The sequence below is a fragment of the Palaemon carinicauda genome, chromosome 27 (assembly GCF_036898095.1).
Source record: "Palaemon carinicauda isolate YSFRI2023 chromosome 27, ASM3689809v2, whole genome shotgun sequence".
Lineage (NCBI taxonomy): Eukaryota > Metazoa > Arthropoda > Malacostraca > Decapoda > Palaemonidae > Palaemon > Palaemon carinicauda.
In genome coordinates, this window is record NC_090751.1 from 59280655 (window position 1) to 59294571 (window position 13917).

Here is a 13917-nt window from a genome sequence, read left to right on the forward strand (position 1 = left end):
ACTTCTAATGCTAGAGGTGTGGGAGCTAAAAAGAGGTAAAAGAATGTCTAATGCTACAGGTGTAGGAGCTAAAAAGAAGTTAAAGAACTTCTAATGCTACAGGTGTGGGAGCTAAAAGAAGTAAAAGAACTTCTAATGCTAGAGGTGTGGGAGCTAAAAAGAGGTCAAAGAACTTCTAATGTTAGAGGTGTGGGAGCTAAAAAGAGGTCAAAGAACTTCTAATGCAAGGGGTGGGGAAGCTAAAAAGAGGTAAAAGAACTTCTAATGCAAGGGGTGTGGGAGCAAAAAAGAGGTCAAAGAACTAATGCAAGGGGTGTGGGAGCTAAAAAGAGGTCAAAGAACTTCTAATGCAAGGTGTGGGGAAGCTAAAAAGAGGTCAAAGAACTTTTAATGCAAGGGGTGGGGAAGCTAAAAAGAGGTCAAAGAACTTCTAATGCAAGGGGTGGGGGAGCTAATAAATAGGTAAAAGAACTTCTAATGCAAGGGGTGGGGGAGCTAAAAAGAGGTCAAAGAACTTCTAATGCAAGGGGTGTGGGAGCTAAAAAGAGGTCAAAGAACTTCTAGTGCAAGGTATGTGTGAGCTAAAAAGAGGTCAAAGAACTTCTAATACAAGGAGTGTGTGAGCTAAAAGAGGTCAAAGAACTTCTAATGCAAGATGTGTGGGAGCTAAAAAGAGGTCAAAGAACTTCTAATGCAAGGGGTGTGTGAGCTAAAAAGAGGTCAAAGAACTTCTAATGCAAGGGGTGTGGGAGCTAAAAAGAGGTCAAAGAACTTCTAATGCAAGGGGTGTGGGAGCTAAAAAGAGGTCAAAGAACTTCTAATGCAAGGGGTGTGGGAGCTAAAAAGAGGTCAAAGAACTTCTAATGCAAGGGGTGGGGAAGCTAAAAAGAGGTAAAAGAACTTCTAATGCAAGGGGTGTGGGAGCAAAAAAGAGGTCAAAGAACTTCTAATGCAAGGGGTGTGGGAGCTAAAAAGAGGTCAAAGAACTTCTAATGTTAGAGGTGTGGGAGCTAAAAAGAGGTCAAAGAACTTCTAATGCAAGGGGTGGGGAAGCTAAAAAGAGGTAAAAGAACTTCTAATGCAAGGGGTGTGGGAGCAAAAAAGAGGTCAAAGAACTAATGCAAGGGGTGTGGGAGCTAAAAAGAGGTCAAAGAACTTCTAATGCAAGGTGTGGGGAAGCTAAAAAGAGGTCAAAGAACTTTTAATGCAAGGGGTGGGGAAGCTAAAAAGAGGTCAAAGAACTTCTAATGCAAGGGGTGGGGGAGCTAATAAATAGGTAAAAGAACTTCTAATGCAAGGAGTGGGGGAGCTAAAAAGAGGTCAAAGAACTTCTAATGCAAGGGGTGTGGGAGCTAAAAAGAGGTCAAAGAACTTCTAGTGCAAGGTATGTGTGAGCTAAAAAGAGGTCAAAGAACTTCTAATACAAGGAGTGTGTGAGCTAAAAGAGGTCAAAGAACTTCTAATGCAAGGAGTGTGGGAGCTAAAAAGAGGTCAAAGAACTTCTAATGCAAGGGGTGTGTGAGCTAAAAAGAGGTCAAAGAACTTCTAATGCAAGGGGTGTGGGAGCTAAAAAGAGGTCAAAGAACTTCTAATGCAAGGGGTGTGGGAGCTAAAAAGAGGTCAAAGAACTTCTAATGCAAGGGGTGTGGGAGCTAAAAAGAGGTCAAAGAACTTCTAATGCAAGGGGTGTGGGAGCTAAAAAGAGGTCAAAGAACTTCTAATGCAAGGGGTGGGGGAGCTAAAAAGAGGTCGTAGAACTTCTAATGCAAGGGGTGGGGGAGCTGAAAAGAGGTCAAAGAACTTCTAATGCAAGGGGTGTGGGAGCTAAAAAGAGGTAAAAGAACTTCTAATGCAAGATGTGTGGGAGCTAAAAAGAGGTAAAAGAACTTCTAATGCAAGGGGTGTGGGAGCTAAATAGAGGTCAAAGAACTTCTAATGCAAGGGGTGTGGGAGCTGAAAAGAGGTCAAAGAACTTCTAATGCAAGATGTGTGGGAGCTAAAAGAGGTCAAAGAACTTCTTATACAAGGGGTGGGGAAGCTAAAAAGAGGTCAAAGAACTTCTAATGCAAGGGGTGCGGGAGCTAAAAAGAGGTCAAAGAACTTCTAATGCAAGGGGTGTGGGAGCTGAAAAGAGGTCAAAGAACTTCTAATGCAAGGGGTGGGGGAGCTAAAAAGAGGTCATAGAACTTCTAATGCAAGGGGTGGGGGAGCTGAAAAGAGGTCAAAGAACTTCTAATGCAAGATGTGTGGGAGCTAAAAAGAGGTAAAAGAACTTCTAATGCAAGGGGTGTGGGAGCTAAATAGAGGTCAAAGAACTTCTAATGCAAGGGGTGTGGGAGCTGAAAAGAGGTCAAAGAAATTCTAAAGCAAGATGTGTGGGAGCTAAAAAGAGGTCAAAGAACTTCTTATACAAGGGGTGGGGAAGCTAAAAAGAGGTCAAAGAACTTCTAATGCAAGGGGTGCGGGAGCTAAAAAGAGGTCAAAGAACTTCTAATGCAAGGGGTGTGGGTGGGAGCTGAAAAGAGGTCAAAGAACTTCTAATGCAAGGGGTGGGGGAGCTAAAAAGAGGTCAGAAACTTCTAATGCAAGGGGTGGGGGATAGATGTCGCCAGCGAGGCCTTGGGGAAGGCTCGGCGGCGTCTGTGTTCTTTCTGATGCGTAAACTTAATTAAATACAAGTAAAAACAGGGCATTAAATACGTATTATAAATACTAAACTCTTTCTTATCTTGACAGCACAAATGAAATCTTACAAGTCCCAACATGTAACTAAGCGCTCCCGAAACACGAGTCAACCTTTTACTTCTGCTTGGAGGATATCCTCGCAAGTAAAAGGTAATCATTATGAATATGGAAAGAAAGATTTGCTTATACTTCTACCTTTTGCTTCAGAGAATTACCTTGTACTTCTGCCTTATGCTCACAAGGATATCCTTCATTTTTATGAATACCTCCCAATGTTACCCTAATAATTTGGAATAATTGAAAGTTTCAATGATGTTTAGGGGGCCATGCCATCATCCATCATCCTTACCAATTTTGAACTTCCGTACAGTAAAGTGATTCGTGTACAATGGGTTATAAGTATAATTAATTTTGGGAGTGAGCTCCTAACTTAAAGTGTTCATATCCTAAGGCAATTTTACTCAATAAAGGATATTCATGCCATCATTCACCATCCTTACCAATTTTCAGCTTCTGTACAGCAAAGTGACTCATGTACAGTTGTACCAGGGGTTATGATTATAATTAGTTTTGGGAGCGAGCTCCTAACCTAAAATGTTGGTATCCTAAGGCAATTTTACTCATAAATAAAGGATATTAACTGAATATGTTTCAAAAGTCCATAAATACATATATATACTAATATTTAAAGGTTTGTAATGGTAATAATTGTACAAATTATAATCCCTAACATCAGATATGAATAAAGATTAATTCTCAAAAAGAAAAAAAAATATAAATACAGTACAGTAGTTGACAAATTGACTTTTACCTTTGAGGAGAATCCTGGGTGTTGTGAGGGAAACACGAGAGGAGGGAAGGTTATTGCTTGTAAGGAGAATCTTCCTCCATGGGACCGGGTAAAATATCTGGGGTTCTCTTTCTCGAATGAAGGACACAATCACCAAATGAATCACTAGATTCACGATTTCTGGACCTTCGATATAAATCAATCTCTCTCTCTCTCTCTCTCTCTCTCTCTCTCTCTCTCTCTCTCTCTCTCTCTCTCTCTCTCTCTCTGTGTGTGTGTGTGTGAGTGTGGGTGGGGGGGGGGGGGCTTGACCTGTATGTACAGCTGTTATTGCTGTTGCAATGTATACTTACCTGGTATTCAATCCTGAATCAAGTTTCAGGTTAGAATTTTAATTGAAGATATGTTAGGCAAGTTACTTAATATATTCAGTAAGGCAATAAGTAACAGGTCATTTCAAGTCTGATAAAATGTCCTTCCCCAACTATTACTAAAAAGTCTAAATCCATAGTGGTTAGAGACTTGAGGTAATTCTTATCCCTCGAGTACCTTTTTATTATACAGGTGAATGCCTAAGTAAAGTCAAAATTTAAAAATTAACTATAGTAACATCGCACAATCGTTGTTTATGCATATACTACTGCATACTGAATTGTTTATCGGGTTAATTGATTTATTCGTAATATTGTATCTTTTTCTGCTTGTAAGTAGTGGAAGCTTGCTTTGTAAATAAATAATATTTATGAATGTTTTGATATTTACGAAGTGTTGGTGATGTATAGTAAAACACCCAGTTGTTTGAAGTGAATGACTTGTGTGGAGATTTTTTTGAATGTCTCAAAGACAGCCATCTCATCTATACTATTTTTGCTTGAAATACTTACTGCATTGTTGGTTACATGAAACTTCAGAAGGCTACTGTACATGAAAAAGAAATTTAAAAAGTTTTGTCATTACTTCTGGGTGAAAGGACATTATTTTATGTCAATTGGTGTCAAATTTTCAAACTAAAGTTGATATATCAGTAGAATAGAATACCTTATAACTTTATGTGAAACACGTCATGCGGTACAGTTACCTTAAATAAACATAATGTGATAAGTTCAACATAAAGATCAGATAGAATGGAACTTAGTGGGAAACTATATTTTATTGGTTTTGACAGAAATAAAGGGATTCAGACATCTTCACCAAAAGTGTACATTCAATAAGAAACATGAGATCCAGGAGCCCACCTGAAGGAAGGCAATGCCATCAACGCATCTCACTTGGTGCACTTTAGGCACTACTCCAGTTTCTGTCCGACCCTTAGCTGCTCCCTCTTTTTGCTATCTACAGTACTTGATTTTTTTTCTTTTAATGCATATTCAATGAGCATTCACTGCAATCTGTTTCAACAGCATTTCAGTGAATATTGCAGTACTTTATACTGTACACTAATGTCAAAAAATTTTGGAAGGTATTGTACTACCTGTAGTGGTGCTAGATTCACATGTAAGTTCATAACTTCCAAATGAAGCTGAATATTTTTTTCTTTTTTTTTTTTGCAAAATTCAGTACCTTATCAATTGCCTTGGAACTAATGGGGCCTGTGAACCAAGGTTCTTATGTTACATGATTTGCTTGTTGCAATAATGGCTTTTGAAAGCTGTACTCCTGACCACCCTATACAGTAGTTAGCAATATTTAGGAATATCATTACATTGCAACAGTCACATGGAAAGATGTCGTCAGTTATTCAGAAAATTAGCTTCCTGATAAAAAAGCTAAATCAGTCATATGGTAAAAGTTTCACAAATAAGACAACCAAATCATTTATGAAAGTACCTTAGATGAAATGGCAAAATGAAACTAGGAATAAACTTAATTCTGTAAGCCAAATAAAGTAGTCTTTCAGCTGTTGATATAAATAGACTGAAAGTACAGTACCTAGTTTTAAGTCGACTGGAAGGGGCACATGGAAAGGAAGGGAAACTGGCGCTCCTTAATATCTTGTGTACTATGCAACCAGGTGTTTGATATTTTTTTTATTAGAATATACATTACATACTGTACAAGTTCACATAATCATTTGTTCAGTCTCATTGATATACAGTATGTTCATTATAGCTGAGAAAGTAGTTAGACTAATTTAATAAAGTTTCATTCAAGAAAAAATAATGGGGTAGCAGAAGGATTTTTGATAAGATTTAATAGAAAGTTCACTTCAGTAGCAATTTAGGTCCCTAGTTGTTAGCCAACCGTTGTGGGTTACAGCAAGAAGGGAGAGAAAAGACAAGAAAAGGAAAACTGACGGGTTTGTTCCTGTCATTAGCACTTGTAAATCATAAAAAATGGGAGGGCTTCGATAAGGTAATCCTTATTCTATGGGTGCGATACCATTCAAAAAGATACTCTGAAACTTTTTTTGGCAGAATTTGTGAAACTTTTTTTGGCAGAATTTGTAGTACTGCAGTACTGCACACTAAATTTGTTATTACAGTATTAACTGAAGAAGTTGAAATTTTTTTATCAACTTTTATTCAGTGTGTTTCTATCTGTAAATTTTTTATGAAAAGAATAGACATCTGCTAAGGTTTTTTGTTTATTTTACTCTTACATGATGTTTGTAAACTTGGCACTGAGCCCCTTTCCTGGTTGCTGTGTAAGTGAATTGAGCAAGACTCAAATATCCTGTGAAGGTAGATAATAGGGTGTATTTTTTTTGATAAAGGACTTTTGTATTATGAAAGGAGAACCTTGACAAGAATTTATTTAACAGTATTTTGGAAATAAAATAAAACATTCAAATGTATTGTAATTTTGTATAATAGATGGAAATTTAATTTATCTTACGAAAAACACAAAATAGTAAAAATCAGTTGTGCTATTGTGAATGTGTATACATAATGCCTGTTCTGAATGTGGTTTCACAATCGAATAGGTGTTATTATTAAGTGGGTAATTGATTTATCATTTAAAAGTGGAATTGTTCAGCAGAGAGAGAATTTAAATTTACTGTGTTTAGTAGTCATGTAGCCTTGACTAATTCAAGAATTCTTAATTTTCCAATGTTACTATTATGTAGTACCAGTTAGAGTAAAAGTTCACATGTTAGTAATGGAAACATTAGTTTATGTAAGGAAATTGATATGAATTCAGAATGCTTTCAGGCATTAGGAAATACTGTGACCACTTGAACATCAGTTAATATAATTTACATGGAACTAGAAGTAATGTGCTAAACATTTATAAAAGAAAGGGGGAAAAAAGCAACTTCCAATATAGTTATTAGAATAAAGTAGCTCAAGTAGACAGCAGAGTCAGAGCTATACATTCTTGAGGTCTTGGTTTGCTGATTTGTTGTTTGTGAGGAGTGCATGGATATAGTTTGTTTTGTTTTCTCAAGAATTACATTTTGTTGGGTTTGGCACTGTAGTAATATCATCTCCTTTCATTATACTAATCTTTACTCATATTTGGTTGTATATAGTGGTTTAGGTACAGTAATTCCATTTATTAGTAGATCAAATTTGATAGTAACATACCAGATTATCCCAATTTACATGATGAATCTCTTTCTTTATGTTGATCTACCCCAGTTATGCTTTGCTCCATACTTGAGGTATTTTTGTACTGGTCTTTTGTCATGAATCATTGGAATAGTGTACTATAATTAGATTGCTCTCTCTCTCTCTCTCTCTCTCTCTCTCTCTCTCTCTCTCTCTCTCTCTCTCTCTCTCTCTCTCTCTCTATATATTAGAGGTAATTTGTCCTTTTTCATTAACATGTTTTGGCAAAGTAAGGAAATGAGCTGTGCTTTCTAGGTGAATTTGTCTATATTAATTGGTTTTTCGTAAGTTTTTACCATTGTTTTTTTTTTCTGATTTTTTTTCAATGGAATTTTTCTTTTGATTTTAAGAATTTACTATGAATTTACAAGGGACGTTATATTACTTTATGTCCTAGGAATTTCAGGTTTTTATCCAATTTAATCCTATAGTTTATTGCCTAATGTGGAAATTTGTAGTATGTAGTTGTAGTGTTTGAACTCTCACAGTAGTACTAATCATTTTAGTTTATTAGTAGCACTGTAGTTATAATGTATGATTTTAATTGCATTTTACCCCTTTAGCCATTCCTTAGCAATTATATTCCCTTGTCAAATATTAATTTTGTTAATGATAATGGTGAGTGCATGGTCTCACATACACAACCCCATTGACCATGTTGTAGAATGTTTGTGACATAACAGCTTGAAACAATGAAATAGTGGACAGTGTAGTCCTCTTTTTTATATTCAGTAGTTGGAAGTGTCGTCTGCATTAAGCCTTTCAGGCTGGCAGTAGCGATACTCCTTACATACATGCCACTTCACTTCTCTCACTGAGTGCTCTCAAATTCTTCATGACTGTTTAAAAAAAAAAAACTGACTTAAAAAAGTAATGAACAACTTCAACACGAAAGAGAGAGATAGAGAGAGAGAGAGAAGGGGCAGAAATAAAGGTCTAGCCATGGACTCACTGAAAGTTGTTGTTTATGGCGCAAGCATTCTTCCAACAAGTGTTTTTGCAATCCCTGTGAGTACCTTTGTGGGTGTGCTAGGGGTGGTCCCCTTTGAGTCCTCTCCTCCCCATGTGGCCGTGCGCTGATAAGGGTCTGTGTCTCTTCCCCAGGACTCTCTCGTACCCCAGCGCACCCGGTAGGGGGACTGATCAGACGCTTTTTGGAAGAATGCTTGCAGCTGTCGGACCCCGGACCACTGCTCTCCTGCTACACTGGATTGGAGGCGACGCCGCATTTTCAACTTCTGCGATCTGTGGCGAAGGAATGGAGTTACTGCCGTAATGCCACTCAGAATTATACAACCATGGGAGGTAGTAGTAAGCGCCAGAGGGCCACATCTCGATTGATTGAAACATTTGAAAGTATTGATACGTTACGCACTCAGTTAGCACATTATTTGCATCAAGTTATAATTTTGGAGTTATCAAAGCCTGGCACTGTAACTAAAGTTGCTAAAGCAGAACAGCAAGTTCAGCAGCAGCAGCAGCAAATGAATCAGCAGGCACAACAGCAAGGAGACGGGTCTCTAGTAGAAGGGGGTAATAATAGTAATGTTGATGGAATTATATTGGATTTAGCAGAATTAACAGGGATTTCAGCTGAAAACCAAGAGTATTTCACAAAAGCCACAGATGTTATGAAACAGTTGAGAAAGTTATACTTTGATCAGTCTCGTCGATTGGCTGTGCGGATCAGTCAGCTCAAAAAAGGACGTCAACAGTCCCAGGAAAGAATGCAGAGACAACAAGCCATTCAGCAAAACTACCTCCAGCAAACGATACAGCAGCTACAGCAACAGCATCAGCAGCAACAACAGCAGCAGCAACAACAGCAACAGCATCATCAGCAGCAGAATCAGCAGCAGCATCAGCAGCAGCATCAGCAGCAGAATCAACAAATGGCAGGTATGCAGATGGGCCAGGGCCAAGATGGAGCAGCACAACTTCTACATGGACAGCTGTCTTTGCATCATCTTCATCAACCTTGGTCTGATTAATGAATATCCACTGAAATGAATTATGTGATGCTGTTCCCCTTTTTTTCTGTGACAGTGTACCTACAAATGTTGTTGAGACTGCAGTCCAATTATGTTGAATACATTACTGATTGGTATGTATATGATTTATTTTTCAAAGAGGAATGCAGTAATGCAACATAGTTAAGTGATGATGACTGACAGTTTTTAAGGCCATTTGATGCTGAAAAAACTGTCGTCCCAAGAAGAATGCTTTCCTGTGCAAACTGATATATTCCATGTCAGTTCATGGCTATGATGATGTAAAGTAAGGCCTATTAAGATTTTAGAATTTAGCAAAATGCAAAGCATTGTCATGGTCATGATGCGTATGTGCACAAAAGATTTTCCAGAAATCTTTTAAGTTAACACAGTACTGGAAACCATCTATGCATTGTACAGGAAATCTCGGACCATTTTAACAAAACAAAAGAATATAATAATTTTGTTACTACAGTAATCTAATTATGTAGAATGTGGTGTACATAGTAATAAGTATTGGTAAGCATGGTGAGTGGCCTGTGGTGGTATGAGGGTTTTGTATTCCATCTAAATCTTTGGAGCAAGTGGTTTTATTAGGCATAAATGTTTTCCTACAGCACACAACTCAGGAAGTGACAGGGCATATGTTACATATTCCAGCTCTCCTCATTAAACTTTTAAGCTGTATGGGTGAATGCTTCACAAACAAGAACGGGTCTGTTGCTAATTTGACCACGTGTAGGAGCTCATTGCAAAGATTTGTGTGGAACACAAACTCCTGTCAATAACTTTAGGCGTCTCGTGTTCAAGAGGTACAGGTATTGAGTATTTCAGGTAATATTGGTAATCAAATTACTGTATATGTGAGTGATAAGTATAAAAGGTAGACTCTTTTACAGAAGATAAAGAAATAACATTGTAATTCATGCACCTCAATTGTCTGAGAAATTTAGTGTGAATGAGTTTGTTTTATTCTGTGACTGATAATACAGCATCATCATCATCATCCTTCTCCCTATTTCATGGGAGTCTCTCTTCCAATACAATATATATCTGTGCGGTTTGGTACAGTTACAGAAACCCATCTGTGTCATGACTGTGTGTACATCCTCATCTTACATATGAATGATCACAAACTTTATACCTCAAGATTCTACCTGTAAACAAGCCAAGAATTAAAATACTGTATTTTATTTACAAGCATTATACCAGGTGCTCTAAGCCCAGTGTCTGTAGTGGTCTTATATTTAGAAATTGCTAGGCTTATGTGGATGAAGTTTTTGTTGACATATGCCAAATTTTACATTAAACTCGCAAGAAGTCTAATTTTAGTATGGTACTGTACTGTATTCAATTTTGTCTCATCATGAAAGTGTGCCATGGGCAGAAACCACTGCTCGAGCTAGGCACAGTGGACTTGTTATATTGACCATTTAAGAAAGAAATAAGACACTTTGCATACAGTGTCCATTTTTTCTGGTGTGTGTACATACTGTATGCATTTGTGAGGTTGGTAAGAGATTCTTTTATCAAGTAATTTATCAGGTATACCCAAGTTCAGGTCTCGTAGAAATAATGTACTATAAATTTTGAATGTAACTCACATCAGGGGAAAACAAGCTTAGTTTAGAGGCATTGGTTAGCATAGTGAAGAATTCCTTAGTATTTAATAGGTTACCATTATTATTATTATTTTTTTTTTTTTGCCATTTTTTCCCTTTAATTTTATTACCTGGTGTGGGTCAACCTTCAAAATCTGTTTTATACCTAGAGAAGTTATTTTTATTTATTGCTTTTTATCTTTATTTTTGTTGTGTTTGGGTACAGTATATTGTAATGTTTAGCCTTTAGTTGTAAACACTTGTTTTCGTAGATAGAATATATTTCTGATAAATGTTATTTTCCTAATATTTTTATTATAAAACTTAAAAAATTACACTTTTAGTAGAATTGCCAGGCCAAGTTCATAGCAGATATTGCCTTAGCAGTTGAAAAGCATTTGGGGGTTTATAGCCCAATCATTACACAGTGGAAGAAATTATCATGCTATGCAAGACTTGGACACCAAATGATGTTGATTTTTAAGAAAGGAAACACAAGAAACTGTGGCGCACACATAATTATTACATTTGTGCAAATTTTGTCAAAAATTTTTGTGAAGGTAAAAAAGTAAAGATAAAGTTTTATGTGACTTGATTTGTGTTACTACAGGGTCATGCACTTTGTGTCTGTTATTGTAGGGAAATAGTGGTAGGTAATTACCTCATAGTTAAGTTTATTTGTAATTGGTATCTTGTGAATAATTTTTGGATAACTATCTTATTTTTACTTTACACTAAAGAATGTTTGTATTTCTATTTTACCAATGGCATTCAATGTAGTAGAATGTTTTAATGGGTGTGGAGGAAGATTTTTTTCTCTATGTCTTTCTCTCCTTTATCAACTGAAGGCCATTTCTCAGTATTTATTAAAAGTATGGTTCCTCCTCTGGAGGGGGGAGGGGGTTTCTAGCCCGATGTAGATCAAGCAGCATGTGGCCAAGGTGGCAGCTTTGCCAGCAGAATTCAGGGATGATAACCGCTGTGCCACATTGACCCCAAAATGGAGAGGAATATCAGAAGTATTAATGCAGCAATCACTTATGTTTTTTTTTTTTTCATCTTTAATGCAAGTCTTAGTGTACAATATGAGTTTATTCAAATTGCTCAGAATGAATAGTGCATGAGTAAACAAAGCCACAATACTCTTTCTCTTTCATTTTGAAGTTTCTCTCTCTCTCTCTCTCTCTCTCTCTCTCTCTCTCTCTCTCTCTCTCTCTCTCTCTCTCTCTCTCTCTCTCTCTCTCCACAATACTCTTTCTCTTTCATTTTGAAGTCTCTCTCTCTCTCTCTCTCTCTCTCTCTCTCTCTCTCTCTCTCTCTCTCTCTCTCTCTCTCTTTTTTTTTTCTTGAAGCAGGAACCTGGGTGAAATGGATCCTATGGCATAGTTTGGGCACAGTCTTTGTTAAATTAGATATGTGCTGCAAAATTTTTCCATCATATCCATGCCTATGATACACATATCCAGGGCTACACTATTAAACGGGTATTACATACAAGGTCACTATAACAGGGTCCAGCTAGCGTGCCTAGCGCTACCGGTGTTGTTCGTCTTGCATTCCTTTAAGGGATTTAGACATTCAGGATCAGTTACCTATATTTTTTTGGATGTTGTTTTAGTTCAGAAAGTCCTTATGATATATAGAAATAAATTATGATTACTCTGGTCTCTTGAGCCAATTTCTTTGGTGCATCTACCTCATGTTGTTCTTCTGCTGGCTTGTGTGACCCCTTCCATGACATGTTAAGGTCCTCCACAGTATCAGAGTCAGGGATTGAAGATAGTGTATTTGCTGATCAAATTCTGTGATATGTTCAGTACAGTATATTCTCAGGATCGCAGTAGATAATGGCAATCTTTCCATAATGTTAGGAAGGCACAGTTCCTTATATACTGTTAAGTGGAACCAGCCAGAAGATAGTGGCAGGTGTCATTGTCTTGTGTTGCCATGAGAATCATTGGAAGTAGTTCATATGGGAAGTTGTCTAGAGTCGTCCTTTGAAATCATTGTGGGAGGTGTCTGTCAATCCAATTGTGAATATATCCTGCAGGTTTTTAACATTCAGGGTCATGTATTATTATATACAGCAACTTTTCTGTCAGGGGTTCTTGCAATATTCAGGTGAAGATACCATAGTTTTTGTAATTTTTGCCATGACAACTTGTACAACTCGGCTACAACCTCAGTGCAGGTAATGTGTAGTTTGGGGACATCTTTATAAAACAAGTTTAAAAGTTTTCCAGCAGTTCAAAACTGCTTAGGTGATAAATGACTTGATAATTCTTAGCCATGCAAAATGTTTTACTGTTTAGAACATGTTGTGATGTTTCTTCTTAAAAGCAAAGCGTGGTAGGTGTTAGTTAAATAATCATACTGATCTCTTTAAGCCAAATAACTTTAGATATTCACAGTATTCTATGGGAAGTTTAATTGAATTATTCAAGAAACAGTATGGAGATTTGCAATAGCCAGCCACGTTTCACATATATTAGCTTTTAAGTTTTATCAAATTCAGGTTATCAGTATGTAAAAAGAAAATTTTTCTAAAGCTTTTTGTGGATTTGATTTATAAGAATTATATATCAACATAGTTTTGTTTTAGCTATCAGTGATAGTGTATATTTTCTGAAGTGCAAATTTTAAAGTATGATTTGTCCTCACGAGGGTATAGCATAGAGAAGAAATGTTTGTAGTTTTAAAAAAAGATTCAGTTATGTTATTAATTGTGTGTGGTTTGTCTTTTATATAGTTCTGTGAAGCTATGGTTGATTTTGTGCTAAATGTTAGTAATAAAGTTAAAATATTGAAAACTCAAATTTAATAAATAGTAGATCTCTTCAAGCATTTCTGTCTCAGCTCCTTGATATTCATGTAAATCTTTTATTGTAGTGTTTAATGATAAACAGTTTATGGGTTTGCTGCGTACAAAACAAATAGCTAATGTCTATTTGATGTAATACGATTTTAACAATACCTGTTATCATAGAGGATTAGGGTTCAGATAGCTCGAATATGTGTTTGTGTCCAAACTGGCAAGATTTTTACATACAGAAAAACAGAAATAAAACAGGTGTTGAGGCTTTGTACCTGAAACCTAGAAAAGATACAAACTTGCCAGGAAGGTCACATGTATTGTCCGTGGTCGGTCTCTAGTCCTCATATTTCCATTTTAAACGTTTGTAATCCCCTGTATCTTCATATATGTACTGACAAATCTAATGCAAAGTTGGAAAGATATTAGGGCATGGAAGGCACTGACAGAAAACCTTGTACTAATCTGTTTTTAATTTTTTTTTTAT

General features: G+C 36.7%; 1 protein-coding gene across 8 annotated transcripts in view; it reads left to right on the forward strand.

Annotated features, from left to right (window-relative positions):
- LOC137620736 (broad-complex core protein isoforms 1/2/3/4/5-like) overlaps positions 1–13917 on the forward strand; it is a 204196-nt gene that overhangs the window by 58117 nt on the left and 132162 nt on the right. For 3 of the 8 annotated variants that reach the window (XM_068351106.1, XM_068351107.1, XM_068351105.1), the window contains exon 7: positions 8131–13455. The exons of the other annotated variants lie outside the window; for them this stretch is intronic. In XM_068351106.1, coding sequence (XP_068207207.1) covers positions 8131–9017 — 887 coding nt within the window. In that variant the 3' untranslated portion in view covers positions 9018–13455. Of the gene's footprint in view, positions 1–8130; positions 13456–13917 lie in introns of those variants that run through there. 8 annotated transcript variants of the gene reach the window in all.